General features: G+C 55.9%; 1 protein-coding gene across 2 annotated transcripts in view; it reads right to left on the bottom strand.

The window, feature by feature from the left end:
* The window catches only part of RAPGEF1 (Rap guanine nucleotide exchange factor 1), a 94,067-nt gene extending 75,941 nt beyond the window's left edge, over nucleotides 1-18,126 (bottom strand). The window contains exon 1 of one of the 2 annotated variants that reach the window (XM_084898638.1): nucleotides 17,881-18,126. In XM_084898638.1, coding sequence (XP_084754764.1) covers nucleotides 17,881-17,905 — 25 coding nt within the window. In that variant the 5' untranslated portion in view covers nucleotides 17,906-18,126. Of the gene's footprint in view, nucleotides 1-36; nucleotides 159-17,880 lie in introns of those variants that run through there. The other variant, XM_084898637.1, reaches the window with a different exon arrangement.
* Nucleotides 18,127-18,551: the final 425 nt, after the last annotated feature.

Raw genomic sequence — 18,551 nt, 5'->3', positions numbered from 1 at the left:
TTCCTTCTCCCTGGAGCCGGAGCCCGGGCTGCTTACCTGGCTTCCAGGGACACAGCTGGCCTTGGTGCAGCGGCCTCTGCTTCCCCACAGCATTGCCCATCCTAACGCCAGACCACAGAGCCTTCAGGCCCAGATGTCTCTGCTGAACACCAGCAGCACCGAGTCAGCAGCTGAGAGCGGACTGATTCATCTCTGCGACATCTCAACCCTCACAAGAAACCCGGAATTTCGTTCTGAAAGGTCCCTGCTTCCTGCCTTCCCAGCCCCTCTGCTTCCAGGGGGAAACCAGAAGAAAGGGCGCGTCGCTCCCATCGGTCTCAGTAATGGGCTATATTAAGCAGCTCTTTCTTTGGCCTGGCTTCGACACTGTTACTCATGGCTCAGCAGCCGCCTTAGGGAATGAACTGTGTTTCCAAACACTTTCAATGCCGCTCTTCTGGAGTGGGGCCTCAGGTGATCAAAAAGATGAAAGTTAAAAACGGGCAGGTTCCGGGAGTGACGCTGGGAGAAACAGGTCCCAGAGCCTAAGGTCACTGACGCCTTCTGTTTAAGGTTGTCACCGCCCAGATGTCACCGGCCAGTGAGCATCACAAGGGAGTTCCGTCAGAGAAGGCAGACTGATTCATTGTGCTGTTTCCAAGGGAAAACAAACAAACACCAACGTGCGAGCTACACCCGTTTCCAGAGAAGAGGAGACCACAGAGGACAAACTCAGCGAAGAGTTTGTAATCTCAAGCTCTAATCTTCCACTCCAGTTTGGACATCATTTTTCTGGAGGAAGTACTGCATCCCTATATTTTGAACAGGTTTTTTGGAATAAAAAAAGGGCATGAAATCATATCCCTTTTGGGGGGGGGGGGGAGACAATGTCAAAGTAGATGGAGAGATTTCATTGATTTCAATATCAGAGTTTATGGTGAGAATAGCTCTTAAAGAATTCCCTGGAGCGCACAGTGAGTAAGCCCAGAGGCCAACCATCTGGTTCAAATCCCAGCTCTGCCACTGGTTTGTTTGTTTGTTTTAATATATTTTATTGATATTTTACAGAGAGGAAGGGAGAGGGATAGAGAGTTAGAAACATCGATGACAGATAAACATCAATCAGCTGCCTCCTGCATACCCCCCACCCCGGATGTGCCCGCAATCAAGGTACATGTCCCTGACCGGAATCAAACCTGGGACCCTTCAGTCCGCAGACCGATGCTCTATCCACTGAGCCAAATCAGTTTCGGCATCTGCCACTGGTTTTACCAACTGAGCATAGCAGTCTCAGTTTTCTCATCTGTTAAATGGGCATAATTCCAGCCTCACCTCCTATTATGATAATCAAACAAAAGAAAATGTGTATGAAGGGCTTAGCATGCTGCCTGCCTGGCCCTGAGAAAACCTTTGGTAAATATGTATTGTCAACATTTGTATCATCTTAGACTATGAAACTGTATTAGCTCGGATGGCAGACTTCTGCTTTCAATCAATTCAGCCACCAGCAAACAACCAAAGGGAATGCCATTCTATTGGGGTTGGCGGTATAATATTTGAGCTAATTATAGAATTAGAGTAAAACTTAAGAACAGTATTTCCCCAAAGACCCACAGGACCCAGAGACCGAGTGTAAGAGGCACTGAACAGGCCGGGATGCATGTGACACGCATGCCTGTGCTTGGTGTGCTGTCACAGCTCCCGGGTGCCCTGGCCTTCCTGGCACCAGCCCAGCTGGTCCCCAGGGAGAGAGAAATCATCCTGACAGCATCAACACGAATGAAGCCCAATCCAAACCTCTGCGTGCACTCCAAGGTCTCATCTTTTGATCTACAACTTAGAAACCACGGCCTCTGATTCCGAACTCGGAAAAGCAAGTAGCAGCACAGGTCCAGTCCACTCCTCCAGTGATGGGCGGGAGAGCAGCACGCGAGGACCGCTGCCAGCCGCCCATCCCTCACACTGCACCGCCCCGCTCTCCTCCAGTCAAACTGCAAACACCAACCGGAAAAGATCAAGGGCCCGAAGTCCCACCGCACCAGAGGGGGCCACTGGAACACAACAGCTGGTAAAACACCCAATTTCAACTCAGGCCCACCCCACCCCCACCAATAACCACCCACCCTTTCCATGCATGGGAAGAGATTTCAGTTTCCTTCTAAATACCGTAACCATTTTCCTTAGGCAAGTTTTCAACTCGGTATGACAGCTGACCTCATTTCTTCCATGAGACATGAAGTTCAACACATTGCAAAAGCACAGCACATCAAAAAGGCTCTGCTTAAAAACTGCATCTTAATGTCTCCTTTCACCTAAAGAAACTTTTAATCACAAACATTTGGCAAACGACTTACCAAATGCTCTGCACACATGCCATCCAGCACTAGCAGAATATCTGCACATAGTAGGTGCTTAATAACTGTTGAACAAACGGATGGGTGGATTAAGGGGTAAACAAATTAACAAATGAGAACACCCCCCCCCTCGCGCGCGCTCTCTCTCTCTCTCTCTCTCTCTCTCTCTCACACACACACACACACACTCTGACTGCCCCTACCCCCAAGAATGGGGTAACCAGGCTTTCTAATTCATAAAGAAACTCTCCTCCCTGCAAGAGCCAGGAGTGAGGGCCTGTTTCCTGTTTCTTCCGCTGCCCCGCCCCTCAGTGCAGGTAGCTTCCCCCCTTGGGGTTTCGTCCCTGTCCTTTCTGCTTCCCCTATGAGTCTGTAAAGCCCTTGAAGTCAGCAGCAGTGTGTGGGCCAGTTCTCAGGTGCCTGTGCACACCAGGACAACAGCTCACAGCCTGGGTCTGCCTCCTTAGCTGGGGGCTGTCACACGCTAACTGTTGCCCTGAGAAAATGCATCCCAAGTCCCAAGCAACTGCTTTTCTAACCTTCTAAACAAACTGGACATTTTCTCGAGAGAACCATTTGAAAAGAGCCTGTGGCTCAACTGCTTCTCAGGTGATCATGGCCTCCCAGCATGACTGGGCGGGAACTGGGGGGGAGGGGTGGTGGTGGTGGTGGGGGAGAAACAGCCTGTTCCCCCAGCTGGGAAAGTGGCTGTCAGAGTCATCTCCAAAGTGACTATGTTCACATCTAAGATGGCAGGGGACCCATGTCAGGTCACCCCCGGAGACAGCCTGGGACTCTCCCGGACAAGATGAGTGAACGGAAACGCGCCCAGAAGTGAGCGCTCACTGGGCGGGCAGTCCGACGTGTTCCCATGTCCCGCACACATAACCGGATGCTGTGGGACATGGACTGCTTTCAGCCAGATGGCATTTCACCACGATGGCCACGTCACTCCTAGAGGCATCACCGGCAGAAGCCCCAAGGCACTACTCCAACAAGCCCCGCCCACACCTTACCGATGGGGACTGCACATGGGGACTGCAGGGAGGTGCGGTGTACATCAAGGCTACATACTTAGCCAGGTCCAGCCCCAGGCTTTTTCTCCTTGGCTGGGAAATCTGCTCCTACCTCCTCGTGGCCAGAGGAGGTAGAGCAGTGGGCAGGGCTGGTTCTGGAGGACAGCTGGCCTGTCTGGATCTCTGTGGGGGCACTTTGCAGCTGGGTGACTCTGGGCCAGAAGTTACCTCTCTGGACCTGACTTTTTCCTGTGTAAAATGTGTACCACCTTGCCACCTACTTCATAAAGCAGTTAGAGATTAAAGTTGATGTTTAAAACTTGCTCACATTCAGCAGATACTCTTACAGAATAGCTACTGATGTGGCTTGTATTATTTTATTGTATATAAACATCCAGCTTTAGATATAACACATTAAAGAAAAATCTTCAGCCCTGACCGGTTTGGCTCAGTGGATGGAGCATCGGCCTGCACACCCGGGTTCGATTCTGGTCAGGGGGGTGTACCCTGGTTGCGAGCGCATCCCCAGTGTGGGGTGTGCAGGAGGCAGCTGATTGATGTTTCTCTCTCATTGATGTTTCTGACTCTCTATCCCTCTCCTTTCCTCTCTGTAGAAAGATCAATGGAATATATTTTTTTTAAAAGAAAAAGAAAAGAAAAATCTTCACCCTCACCAGGATCACTTTTCCACATCACGTAAGGCCCACTGCAGCATTCTGGTAACTAGCTCAATCCCTTAGTGCAAATAAAACAGAATTTCACTTACAAACCTTTGTCCCATGGTAATAATATTTTGATTGTGGGAGGGACATAACCCAGGGAGGTGACATTGTGGCTAATGTGGTTTGAAGCGTTTCAGAGAGCTCTACCCTGCGCACTAGGTGCTGCAGGTTCAGAGGACAGCGGCCCCAGGGAGCCCTGCCAGGCGCAGCTGGCTGCCTGAGGGAGACTGAGGCGGCAGAAACGGTGGCTCAGAGGGGAAGGCCAGCGCTCGCTGTGTGCACATTCACCCCAGAGGCAACCAGACAGGCGGGCTCTCCCCGGGCGCCCCGTGGCTGACAGAGGCTTTGTGCATGGAATTTGTCTGCTGGGAGGAAAGTCTGATGCTGGTCACTTCCCCTCCAGAGAAAAATACAACAATACGAGGAAGCGCCAAGCACTGTGGGAATGTTCCAAGTGGGAGTCCCAGCTCAGTCCAGAACATAAACAGAGGGGAATGACCAGCCTGGAGGTCAGGCCCGCAGGGCACGGAGGCAGAAAGCCTGGTAGCCAATCTTCTGGGGCCAAAAAGACCCTACTTTGAAGTGACTTCCTGCGCAGCCCTGGAGGAAATCATCGAAGGCAGAGGCCCAGCTCTCGAAGTGTGTCACAGGAAGCAGAGGTCGGATTCTCTGCGCCGTATGTAGCCACAGCCTCAGAATGTCAGGCGTAGGGAGAGTCAGAGAGCATGCACGCAGAATTACTTAGTTTCCACTGCGATCAGCGCTAAGAAGTTCCGGGTGGGAACATGTCTAACAGGGTGACCTAATCTAAGCTGGGAGGTCAGGGAGGGCTGAGACTCAAAGTGTGAGCATGAGTTCACCAAGCAGGGAGGTGAAGGGCATTGTGGGCAGGAGCAGCATGTGCAAAGGCCCTGTGCAGCTGGCAGTGTGCGAATGGAACAAGGTCAGAGGGGCAGGGCCTTTCCACGGCTTTTGATTAGAGTCTCAAAGATTTCCAAAGGCTGAGAACCACACGGCCAGCCCAACCCTCTCATTGTGAAACGAGGAGCCTGAGGCCCAGAGAGGGACAGACACCTCCCCAAGCTCTCACAGATGGCCAGAACCCACAGGCTGGTGTTTTTCCACAGATAGCCAGCTGCCTTCTTTCTGGCAGGGGTGTGTCAACAACAACAAAGTCCTAATCCTCACTGAATATTGATACTGTTTCCCACACAAGGCTGCTTTGTTCCTGTCCGGGCAGGACTAGAATGACACTCTACAGAAGTGAGCTGTAAAGTCGGCCAGGCCATCTTTCTTGGGGTCCAACCTAACCTGCAAATTACAAGGGGCTAGAACTCACCCCCACCTCCAATTCCAGAGCACCCCCACAAGGAAGGCAGTCACGCTGTCAGGCCGGGCCGGGCCAAGAACAAAATCGTGCCTGCAGGCCATGAAAGGGAGAAGCCCGGGCCTCCAATTCTGTCAATCCCACCTGGAATTGAGAGAAAAACCTTTTTTAAGTGAAAAATAGTAATTTTCTTCTCTGCTCACAGGGAGAATGGACCAAACCCAATTCAGCTGGCCCTCCTGCGGATTCGAGGGGCGTGGCCCTGGGCTGGAACAGGCAGACCAAGCCCCTCCCCAGCACAAACCAGTGGAACTCAATGGTGGTAAGTGGTTCCCCCCCCCCAGTGTTTCCTTATCCAAACCAGGGCACCTCTGAGCGACAGGAGGTGCTATTAATAACTGCCAGGACAGCAGGTGAAGCCAGAATGTGCCATCACCCCCCATCTGTCACCGTCTACACGGGCACAGTGACCTCAGGTAGGGTCCTCTGCTGGCTGACATCTAACCCTGAGGCCAGGACACAGCGACGTTTATAAGCCGAACTCCAGAGACGGACTTTTCGCTCCCAGGCCCGGTCCCGCCTGAAGGGAGAGCTCAGGCCAGCCACCTGAGCGCCTAAGAGCAGGAGCCCTGGTCTTTCCATCCCATGATCCCGGCACCTGCTGCCAGGGACTGGAGACAGGGGGCGCTCAAGAAACCAGCTCAAAGAATGAGCCATGTTTCATAGTGAATTCCCTGAGTCTATGTGTACCTCTTCTGTTCAACTTTGAAATCAGTGCCTTGTTTTAATGTCTATCTTGCTACTGTATTTTTCTTTGCTTCCTGGGAAGTACTGTGGGCTGGTGCTGTGGTATCAAAAAAAACACAGTAACTGCCTTCCATCCAAGATCATACAGAAACGGGTTAATGATACTCCTGGGACCAGAGACCCCATCATGGCTATCATGGCAGGCTCTGTGACCTTCAAATTCCTGGAGAGGACTTGAGCTTGCTTCTGGATCTTGATTCAGAGCTCAACCTCTCTTTTCCCCTCCTCCAAGTCAGTGACACCGTCTCCCGCCTGTGGCCAACAGCCTGGAACCCTGCCAAACCGTGCTGGAGTAAATGCCATCTGTGCCGTTAACCCCGAGAGGACCTGCCGACAGGGGACCCAGGCAGAGCCTCACATGGGAGCCACCGGGAGTCCCAGAGTCTCTGTTAATAGCTGACATGCAGTAAGCACCCCTATGTGCCAGGCTCTGGGGCTTTTTAGGCCCCTGTCCTTCATCAACCCTCTTGGCACCAACCTATTTAGACAGAATCAGGACGGGAACCAAGGCTGCAGTGGGCAGGTCTGGCCGGTATCCTGTGAGGGTCCAGGAAAGAGCCCAGCACCACTGAGCAGCTCAGGTCTTTGGCGGACCCCAGATCCACCCTGGCTTCCCAGCTTCCTGCCCACAGCAGCCAGCATCTCCTCCCGCACAGGGCCGCTCCAGGGACACGCTTAATTGCACGAGTCACTGAGCTCAAGAGGCGCAGAGTGCGTGTCCTGCCAGCTGTTCACACTTCACCTACTGTCCCGTCCCGGTGAATTAATTAGACCAGGGCATTGTTACCATAAGCATTGGTCCCCAGTAATACAGTTGTCACACGTCAGCATGTTTTTAATGTTTCAATACAATTTATTGTATCAAGATACTTCAGATTAAATAATAATGTAAATATTGCCGGGACCGGTTTGGCTCAGTGGACAGAGCGTCGGCCTGCAGACTGAAGGGTCCCGGTTCGATTCTGGTCTAGGGCATGTACCTTGGTTGCAGGCACATCCCCAGTAGGGAGTGTGCAAGAGGCAGCTGATCGATGATTCTCTCTCATCGATGTTTCTAACTCTCTATCCCTCTCTCTTCCTCTCTGTAAAAAAAATCAATAAAATATATTTTAAAATAAATAAATAATGATGTAAATATTGAAAAATATTTGTTGTCCTTGTAATTTTTTACCAATTGTGGTAAATATACATAACATAAAATTTACATTCTTACCGGTAACTATTTTTAAGAGTGTGCTCTTAATAAGAATAAGTACATCTCAGAATAAGTATGTTCATACTATTGTGTTACTATCAAGAACTCCTTTTGTCTTGCAAAACTGAACTTAAACATTAGTTAGGTGTTAAACATTAACTGCCCACTCTCCCTCCCGCAGCCCCTGGCAACCACCACTGCCCTCACTAGTATTTTCTGTCTCTATGACGGATTACTCTTAGTATCTCATTCACACCAGTGGACTTGTGCAGTATTCTCCTTTTGTGACTGGCATAATGTCCTCTCGGCTCATTCACGTTGAAGCAGGTGTCAGATTGTCCTTTTTTTTTTTTTTTTTAAATATATTTTATTGATTTTGTACAGAGAGGAAGGGAGAGAGATAGAGTGTTAGAAACATCGATGAGAGAGAGTCATCGATCAGCTGCCTCTTGCACACTCCCTACTGGGGATGTGCCCGCAACCAAGGTACATGCCCTTGACCGGAATCGAACCCGGGACCTTTCAGTCCCCAAGCCGATGCTCTATCCATTGAGCCAAGCCGGTTTCAGCAGATTGTCCTTTTATAAGGGTGGAAATAGTGCATTTCGTGAATCAACCACATTTTTTTTACCTATCATCCATCAGTGGACACCTGGGCTGCGTCCACCTTTCGGTTGTGACTAATGCTATGAACATGAATGGACAATGGCTTTCATTTCTCTTGGGTGTATGCTCAGAAGAACTGCTGGATCATATGGTAGTTCCATTTTCATTTTTGTGAGGGACCGCCATACTGCTTTCCACAGTGGGTACCATTTTACATTCCACCAGTGCACAGGGTTCCGGTCTATACATCCTTGTTACTTTCTGTTCTTTTGAAAGCAGCCATCTAATGGGTGTGCGGTGGCATCTCACTGTGGTGCTGATGTGCACTTCCCTAATGATCAGTGTTGTTGAGCATCTTTTCCTGTGCTTATTGGCTACTCACTTATCTTCTTTAGAGATGTCTAATCAGGTTTTTAAATTGGGTTGTTTGATTTTTGTTGGTCAACTGCCATCTTATCTATTTCCAGGAAACAGAGCTAGTTAACCAGAGTCAAATTCTATGCAGATAAACTGATGACGTCCATGCAGTGGAATACTACTCAGCTATAAAAAGGAAACTTCCGATAAAAACAACAGCACAATAACTTCATGAGTCTCAAACGCAGTATTGCTGAGTAAAAGAAGCACATTTCCAAAAGCTGCTACCATGTTACATTCTGGAAAAGGCAAAACTACAGGGATGGAAAACGGATGGATGCCAGGAGCCAGGGGTGAGGAAAGAGCGTGGCTGCAAGGGGGCAGCCAGCATTCCCCGCCCTGGGTGACAGGATCTCAGTCCTCGCTGTGCTAGTAGCTTCACAGAACTCCAAAGGAGCTCACGTCCAGAGAACTATACATCCCCATAGGGACCATCTTCCTGTACATAACTTACAAATACTCTTCCAGAAGGGGAAGGTTTCTCCTTTGGCCCACATAGGCATCATCTAAGCAGCTTGCAAGCATCATCTCATGAAATCCTTACAAAACTCCAGGAAAGTATAACTACTGACTAGCACCTGACCTCAGGTCTGGGTGAACCAGGAGAAATCGAATCCTGATTACTTCAGATGCCCAAGATTCCATTTGAGCTTTCCAAGACCTGGGAAGTTTGTAAATTATTGTGCATCATATAAAATAGGAATTTAGAGTTTGTAGAACCAGAGCCACACGTAAATGGATCTTCCTGCCTGGGGGCAGAGTCCACGAGCTTCCATCAGATCCTAAGCAGGACTTGGGATCTTTAAAAAGGTCAGAGTGTTGCAATTCAAGGTCCAGGGAGGGACCGAGGCCTGCCCAGAAGACAGTGCCAGACACTCTGGCCAGTTCTCTCTCCATCACCTGAGGAGGCCACAGTTCCAAGCACCCTCAGAGGCAGTGATACACATGGGCCCGGATGGGTCAGCCACATGCTTTCCTCACTGTACGCACATTTCACCCACCAAGCCGGACCAGGGAACTCTGGTTCCCTGCAGCAGGGCTGAATGCAGTCCAGGTCTCTGGCCCAATTCCTTTTTTGCATTCTACAACCTTGCACATTTAGGGTAATAATAGAGACAGCTCCTCATGAACAGACCAAGGACAGATCATGAGCTCCGATGAGCTCAGAGAATTAATATTTGTACGGTGCCTGGACAAGCTGGGGCAGAAGCACAGAGTGCGGTCATGCTAATTCGGGGAGAGGTTCTGTCGCTTCAGAACCAAATGACTAGACAAAGTGACGAGAGTGACTGGGCTCAGCTCTGCAAACAGCTGTTCTGAACCGACCACAGGAACTAACTAGCAAGGAGGCACGCTTGCCCGCTCGCACCGATCAGGAAAGCACAGGGCAGCACAGGCCAAGGAACCGCAGAGCGAAACTCCAGGATGTCTGAATGTACCGATTGTGAAAATTAATCAAGGGCGGGGATGAAGGGTCTAAAAATCTGCCACCTGTAGGGTTCAATGGAATTTTAAGTTCTCTGTCTGCGGGACCTGGAACTGCCACAAACAAAAGCATCGCGCCTTCGGTGCTGAAGGTGGTTTAATTAATACTGCGTCACTCTGCCAGGAGAAACGGAGGTGGTCTCTTGGGATGGAACAAAAATACACCAGCAGGTCATCCCTGCTGCCCTTCCTCTCTTCTCATTCCATATCCACCCCTCTCTCCTCCCAAAGCTCAGGGGGACGGTGGGCTGGCTTTGAACAGCATGGCTGGGAGCCTTGACTGTCAAGTTCACACCAACAGCATAAACTTTTGAAAGCTAGAAATGCCTGAACTCCACCCTCTATCCGCAGCCTCGGGAAGTTCCCCCCCCCCCCCCCCCCCGTGTCTGCCTAACTGCCTCCCCCTTCTCCCCCCCCCCCCCAATAGACAGGCCGGCACTTCTTTGCTTGAGAAGCAGAGCAGTGTTTCCCCATCACAAAGCTACATTCGCAGTGCAGTGAGGGTGTGGAGGCAGAAAGCCAAGGAAAGCAGGAGAAAGACCCTTCAGACACGGCTGGGAGGAGGGTTAAGCGCGGTGAAGCAGGCCCAGTGCTCAGGGAGGAGCGGTCCAGACTGCAGGTCAGGACTCGGGTTCAGAGACCATCATCCTCTGCCAACCACAGGCTGGGAGAGGGGACAAAGAGGGACTGTGACCAGCAGGGACCAGACCAGGCCCCTCATCCATTAGGGAAGGCTCTCCACGGCATCTTCGCTCACAAAGGACGAGGAACTGGCAAGAGAGACTCCCCCGAGCCCCTTGACAAGGAAGGGGAGTCAGGGAACCCCGACAGCGACCTCTCCCAGACCCTCAGAGAGCTGATGGTGCAGGGAGCTGTTCCTAAATGACCGGAGGCCACCTGAAGGAAATAAGAAATGGAGGCGGGGACTCCTCTCATGGTGCCTGGCTGGGTGGCAGGTTGGGCAGAGCTGGCACGTGCCCTGGTATGTAAACGAGGCAGGATACGGCTGCTGTGGGGAAAGGAGCAGTGCTTAGAGAACTGGGTGCTGTGTCCCCCACCTCCCACCAGAGGCAGCTGCCGAGCCAGGGCCGCACGGGCTCAGTCTCAGCATGCCCTAGAGCGCTCTCCAGTGTTCCGGGAACTGGGTCGTGGCCTCGCCTCAGAATGTGTATGGGTAACAGAGACCACAACTAACTGCATACCCTGATCGGAGTACCAGGGCTGCTAATCCACCCAGAAGCATACACACTGGCCAGTCACACCCAGAAGCTCCATTTGAAGACCATTTTGACAGTTGGAGTCAGAAACCTAAGCTCATTCTATGACAGGTTTAACTAACTTCACTCATTCTTCTGGAAAGGCGTCACTGAGCACCTATTTGTGCTCTGGCGGACCAGACAGGCACCCCCTCATGGAGCTAATGGTCTTATGTTTAAAACTCTACTTGTGATTTTTAACTTTAGAAAGGAAACTGAGGCTTTGGTTTCTGAATGAGCTAAACAAGATTATTCTACGCAGAGTGTGTGTCTGGGGCCTTCCCATGGACGGAACCGGGGGAGGAGAAGGCCCAGAGCCGAGGAAGTCGGTGGGGTGGAGGAGGCTAAGAGCATCAGGAAGTGGGTTTCACACTGTGCTCATGAGGACACGCAGGAGCCTCAGGGCCACAGCTGAGCCCAGAGTGGCTCCCGTCACCCATCACCTAACGGCCTCCTGGTGTTAGAGGAGCTACTGCTTTAAACATCACCCACAAAAGGGGAAGCGCTCATTTTCAAGTTCCTCCTGCTTAAGCCCTGATGGAGAAAAGGAGACCAGAAAAGGGCAAGAATTGCTCAAGGTCACAATGCCAGGTCCCAGATTATTAGTCAACTGGCCTGAAACAACTGACCAGAAACTAAATGACTGCAGGCCAGGACTCGGTTCCCCTAGAAATCCTCGGAGTGCGGTTCTGTTTGTTTGAAGCACAAAGGGCCTCGGGGCCGGGGGGGGGGGGGGGGGGGGGGCGCGGAGTCGGAGGAACACCTGTCCCAGCAGCAGGGCGCCCAGCCGGAGGCCGGCGGGTGCGGGTGCGGCTGGGCAGCGTTGCCAGGCCACTACTCTTTCCAGTGCGTCATCTTATTATGGCAACCGGGACGCCTTCAGCCGGACTGAGGTAAGCGCAGCCTGTGTTCACGGCGCTCAGTGCGGGCTAATTTGGGAAATGATTTTTCTGCAAGCTCATGAATGACTCATCTCTACAGGCCTCCTATCAGATCTGCTGGCTACAAGGAATCCCATTCAAACCACCTCTGCCAACAGCTGCCCAGGAGACCAGTAACACTCGGGGTTGCTGTGGCTGGTTTTTTAAAACATGTTTAGCCAGTGTTCATGCCATTCCTTACCTCTGTATAGTGCTGCTAATGTTATTAGTATTAGTAATATCACGGACAGGCTAAACACCACTCCGGGCCATCCTTAATTTCAGAGTATTTGGGTGGGGGGTCAGAAAGAAAGACACAGGAACGAGCATTAAGGTAGAACGCTGTGTCCTCGGCAACATGGAACGCTCTAAGCAGTGCTCTGTAAAGGCGGGCACGGGCTAGGGCTGTGACCCCGGGCAAGTCACCAAACTTCCCTGGCAAAATGGGGACAAGCAGCCCGCTATGCCCTCAGGATGCTGGGAGATCAGGAACGAGGTCACCATCAGTGCACTCTGAAAGCCAAAGGACGCTGGAAATGTCCACGACCGTTTTGATGTCACCCTGGCCTGTGACCAGGGGAGGCCGGGCTCCCGGGCTCTGTGCCACCGCGAGGCGTCAGAGTTTGCCAGCGAGGAGGGACTCAGTGATTGCTGCAGCGGTGAGTGGACGAGTGACACCAGAGGCCCTAAAATGTCCCCCTGTGGACTGGACTGCTGATGGTGGAGAAAAAGGAAGTGCAAGATTTAAGGAGTTAGAAATTGATGGGTGGGGGGATGGGAAGAATCAACCAATGGCCTCATATGCATATATGCATAACCCATGGGCACAGACCACAGGTGGTGAAGGCCGGGGGTAGGAGGTGGGGCAGGGTGGGAGAGGCCAATGGGGGGGAAAAAGAGAACATATGTAATACTTTCAAAAATAATATTTTTTTTTTAATTAAATTTTAAAAAAATGATCAAAATACAGTGACTGCTGATCCACAAGGACTCTTTCTTGGGCCAAAACAAAGCCAGCCCACGTGACAGTACATGTACTTCCTGTTTATTCTGAGAAAACTCATAATAACTAGAGTCACTATGAATGCAGTTGGTGTAAATTTTTCTAAATTATAATAAAACGTCCTCAGCCATTTGAAACACATGGCACTTGAGTCTGACACCATATTAATCCTGTCCACAGGCGTGGGTGCCCGGTGAGCCCTCCGCTTCACCTGCCCTGGCCCCGCGCCTGCCCAGCTGCCAGAAGTCCGAAAGGCGAACTCCTCCACACCGCGGCCTGCTGGAACCCAGGGCCGGGCCACGACTCTCCCACCTGTGCCCTTCTCGTCTCTGTGCCGCTGTTCCGTCTGCCCCCGCAGAAGGCAGGGCCCAGGCGCAGGGACGGAGGACAGCTCCAGCCTGAGGAGGTGCTGGGTAACCAGGGGCAGGAAGGGAGGCTGAGAGCTGAGAGCAGGAGTGAAAGTGAAGCCCCTCTTCTCCTGCCCACGCTGTGCCAGCTCCCCACGCTGTGCCCCTAACGCGCCTCATCCTCACGGCTCACCTTCGCTCCTCAGAGGGCTATCCCTGACACCCGCCCCCGGAAGGCTGATGTGACCCCATGACCTCCCAGGAACTCCGCATTGTCTGCTGAGGTCCCCGGAGCCTCGTACGGCACCTGACAGAGAAGCTCAACCAGGAAATCGAGGAAGAAATCAATGAAGAAATGGGCCAAAGCTTTCAGTGCAGATGGAAAGCCAACGAACGCGAATGGCTTCCCCAAGGAAAGGGGTGCACACTCCGATATCAATGGTCCAAGCGGAAACGGAGGTGAAGGCTGCGGTGGGGGGGGGGGGGGGTGTGAAGGCTGGCGGGGGGTGATGGCTGGCGGGGGGTGATTGCTGGGGGGGGGAGTGATGGCTGGGGGGGGTGATTGCTGGGGGGGTGAAGGCTGGGGGGGGTGATGGCTGGGGGGGGTGATGGCTGGCGGGGGATGAAGGCTGGTGGGGGGTGATGGCTGGTGGGGGGTGATGGCTGGCGGGGGGTGATGGCTGGAGGGGGGTGATGGCTGGTGGGGGGTGATGGCTGGAGGGGGCAATGATGGCTGGCGGGGGGTGATGGCTGGCGGGGGGTGATGGCTGGGGGGGGTGATGGCTGGCGGGGGGTGATGGCTGGCGGGGGGTGATGGCTGGCGGGGGGTGATGGCTGGCGGGGGGTGATGGCTGGTGGGGGGTGAAGGTCAGCGGCAGGACAGGGCCGTCTGTAGCTGCCGCAGAGGAACAGGGCTCAGAGCTACCAGAGTCTCCATTTTCAAGAGAATCAGAAACCTGAGCTTTCTGACCAACTTCCTGATTTTAAATATTGGCCATCAATTCTTTCTTTTTTCTTTGAGAACACTGCAGATCAAACACAACACACCTGTGGACGGAATCCAGCCCACAGCCACCGGCCTGTCCCCTAACTCACAGGCAACAGCTGCTGACGCTTCGGAACGTGAGGGCACCAGCTCTCCCTCCTCCCCGTTTGCTGGAAGCAGAGCAGCTGAGGCCCACCACCATGTGCCCGCCCACCACCATGTGCCCACCCACAGCCACAGTCCCTGTCAGAGCCCGGCCCTCCGGTTCCTAAGGCCCCGCCCGCTCTCCTGGCCAGTTCTGCCCACAGTGCACCCCGAGCTCCCTAACCCAGCTCCCCTAACTCTCAGGCTCCGCTCTCCCCTCTTCACTAACTGAAGACACCAGAGTTTAGAAAAGCCCCCTCCAGCAGCCCTCCCTTCCTCCTGGCCCTCGTCAGCCCTCCTCCACCAAGGAATGGACAGGCTCAGCCTGCAGCCCTCTGGAGCCCTCTGGAACCCTCTGGAACCCAGTGTCCTCATCCCGGGAGGCCCGGACAGACGACGGGGAACAGCCTTCCCGTGTCCCTAGGCGATGGCAGGCTTCACAGGAGGGCGCCACCCACTCAGGCACTGCTGAGTAACAGAGTACCGGGGAGCAGCAGGGCAGCCCCAAGACCTCCCGGAGGCTGAGGAGGCCGCTGCTCCCCAAGATGATTTTTGCCCAAGGTATCATTTTTAAAAAAATATATATTTTATTGATTTTTCACAGAGAGGAAGGGAGAGAGATAGAGAGCTAGAAACGTCGATGAGAGAGAAACATCGACCAGCTGCCTCTTGCACACCCCCTACCGGGGATGTGCTCGCAACCAAGGTACATGCCCTTGACTGGAATCGAACCCGGGACCTTTCAGTCCGCAGACCGACGCTCTATCACTGAGCCAAACCGGGTTTCATTTGAATGAAGGTAACTTAGGCATTTATTTTCAAGTCGTTGGGACTTCCATTTCTGCCAACATGCCAGTGAGCGCAGAGGGCAGGTGCAGTAGAGCAGTGAGCGAAGCTTGAGGGGCCAAGGGGATGGACAGAGGAGTTTTCTCTTACACCAAAGCCCTGGGTCCTTATCACCTGCCAAGCGCCAGCCTGCATCAGGAAGAAGGCTCCGGAGCACGTGTGAGCGACACCTCTGCTGCTTCAATCACCGGCCGCGAGCGCCGTGACTAACCGGCGGCTCACCTGCTAACGGGAGCCCTGCTGCACCCAAGGGCCTGGCCCTGGCACCGAACGCTCTGCTGGCAACTCACCAGCAGGTCCGTTTAGAAACTCCAACAGCAGCTCAGCTGGGAATCTAGTCCAAATGCAAGGGACCCCACATCCAAGGACCAGCAGACCGAGGAAGGCGCACCCTTGGCTGCAAAACTGCTCCCAACTTCCCGACGGCTGTGTGAGCCCAGCACAGACACCCCGGCACAGGCCGACACCCCGGCACAGGCCGACACCCCGGCACAGACCGACACCCGGCACAGGCAGACACCCGGCACAGACCGACACCCGGCACAGGCCGACACCCGGCACAGGCCGACACCCGGCACAGGCAGACACCCGGCACAGACCGACACCCGGCACAGGCCGACACCCGGCACAGGCCGACACCCGGCACAGGCCGACACCCGGCACAGACCGACACCCGGCACAGGCCGACACCCCGGCCAGCTCTCCCCAGGCCAACCCGGCCTCTCGCCCTCAGAACGCCGCTGAGCTGCCTCTCCGGACACCTCCTCCTGAGCCCTCCACAGCCATCTCCCCCTCCCCCGTACCTGCACCCCCTCTTCAGAGCCAAACACACCTGCTGTCCCTGCGGAGCCTTCCCCTTGCCCTGGGCCCTGACTGGGAGCAGCGCCGTGCATGCGGCCACAGGCCGGGGAGCTGAGCGGCTCTCCCGCCTCGGACCAGAGGCACTTCCCGCTCTGGGCATCTCGCTGCAGCGCCTGGTGGAGGGAGGCGCCCCGAGAGGGCCCCCGGAGAAACCACCCGCCAGACCGGCCTCTGGCCTCGGGCACCAGGTGCTGAAGGCGAAGGGCGATGCATCCCGAGGGGGGGGGCGGGATCTGAGCCGCGGGGACAGCTCTGGGACCACAGGTGCTTCTCACTTCGCTGTTACTTTCCCAGGATTTCCAGGTTTCTGGCAATGGACACACCCTGCTCGTGTTATTTTTAAAGTAAATCACCCACGTTTCCCACCGCGCAAGAGGCTCCTGAGAAATGCTTCACAGATTAGCCCACAATATTTCGGGAGCGGCACAGGTGCAGGGCGGCCACTCGTGGCCACTGGTCAGGGGCTGAAGAACCGGGAGGGTGCCCAGGAAGCAGCGCTGGAACCTGGGGCCCCGCCTGCGCCCGGGGAAGGCCCGCCTGGGGCCGCTGGGCAGAGCCCAGGCCTCCACGCCCTGCGCTGCTCTCCTGCTGGGTGGCCCCGGGCCTGAAACACCCGGACCATGCTCTCGCTCACAGAATCTGCAGGGTGTAGGAAGCGACACATTTAAAATGCTTAGCGCGAGCCGGATACATAGAAAACCCTCCGTGAAGGCTACAAAAAGCGCCCTTCCTGTGCAGAAACCACAGCCTGCAGGCTGCACCGCCTTCTGGGGCCGCTCCCGGGCGCCTGGCAGGACCGTATCCCGGGGTGACCCGGGGAGACCAGCAACTCCCAAACCTGAGCAGCCTCCCCTGGGCCCCCGGAGGCCTGCCTTCCGGGCTGGGCGGCCACGCTCGGGGGCACCCCGGGTCAGCCACCCGGGCGGGCAGGACACGCAGCCCTGCTCACCGGAGCCCGGGGCTGCCCGCCCGCCCGCCCCGCCCGGGGCCCTGGGCTCGCCCTGCAAGGTGTCGCCGGCTCCGGAGCCCCAGCCTCGCTGCACCCGTGGGGAGACGGTGCCGGGTGCAGGCAAACCCCGGGGGTGGGGGCGCGGAGGCCGCTCCCCGCGATCCCCGAGCACACAAAGAGGAGGGCTGCAGAGACACCGCTCCCCGCGCCCCGCCGGCGCCGCCGCCCCGCTTCCCCCGCGGCGCCGGGGCCCCGGGAAGCCTGGGCCGAGCCCCGGAGGGCCAGGCGCCGCCGGCTGCGTCCTTTGAAGCCGCCGAGGTAGACGCTCCGGGTTAAATTTAAACCAGAAATGACACATCGTGAGGCTCAGCCCCGTCTGCGCCCGGGAGGCGGCCGCCTGGCGGGGCTCGGGCGCTGCAGCCGCCGGGACACGCGGCCGGGCGTCCCTTCCCGGCCCCGGGTCCGAGCCGTTGTCTGCGAGCCCCGCGGAGGCCGAGCGGCCGGCCGGGCCCGAACCCCTGCCCCGGGCCCGCGTCCCCGCGCCGCCCCGGCCCCCGAGCCCGCGGCCGGAGAGCGCGGGGCGCCGCCTGCGCGGCCTCCGAGGCGCCGAGCAGGCCCCGCGCCCTCCCGCCGCCCCGCCGCCGCCCGGCCCCCGCCTCACCTGCTTTCTCGATCCGGCCGGACATTTCCGGGCTGCGCCGGAGGCCGAGGCCGCCGCTCCGGGCCCGGCCGCCGCTGCGGGAAGCCCGGCCGGCGCGGCCGCCGCTGCTCGGCCCTCACGCGCCGCCTCAGACCCGCGCCGGCATGGCGGCTCCGCGGGCCGCGGCCTGTGCGCTCGGCTGGCGCGCTCCTGCCCGCCCGCCCGGGCCGCCGCTCCCGCCGCCGCGCCGCTCCGCCCTCTCCGGTCCCGCCGCCGCCGCCGCTTCCCCAGGCCCGCGAGCCGGCGCAGCGCCGCGCCGCCGCCGCCGCCGCCGCCCGCCGGGCCTCGGCCGCGGCCAGAGCGCCACCTGCCGGGCGGCCGCCGCGCCGCCGCGCGCCAGCGCCCCCCTCCGGCCTGGAGCCGCTCTGCGTCTCCCGCCAGGAACGCAGCGCCCCCTGCCGGCCTGGAGTCTCCACGCTGGTGCTGGGGCTCACCAGCCCCCTGACTGCATGGAGCCTTCAGGCCAGGACCGGGGACTCCGCATTCTGCGCAGGCCAGAGCCCCCACGCCAGGGCCGGGATGGACACCGCACACCCTCCCACCATCATCCGGGACTCTGCTTCCTCTGCAGGCCAGAGTGTCCCGCCTGGTTAAGCAGGCCCGCAGTCCAAGGCACAGGGCTGGTTCCTCCT

This window comes from Pipistrellus hanaki (assembly GCF_964339955.1).
Source record: "Pipistrellus hanaki genome assembly, chromosome: 11".
Lineage (NCBI taxonomy): Eukaryota > Metazoa > Chordata > Mammalia > Chiroptera > Vespertilionidae > Pipistrellus > Pipistrellus hanaki.
The sequence above is the reverse complement of the archived record's forward strand: the minus strand, read 5'-3'. Positions and strand labels throughout refer to the sequence as shown.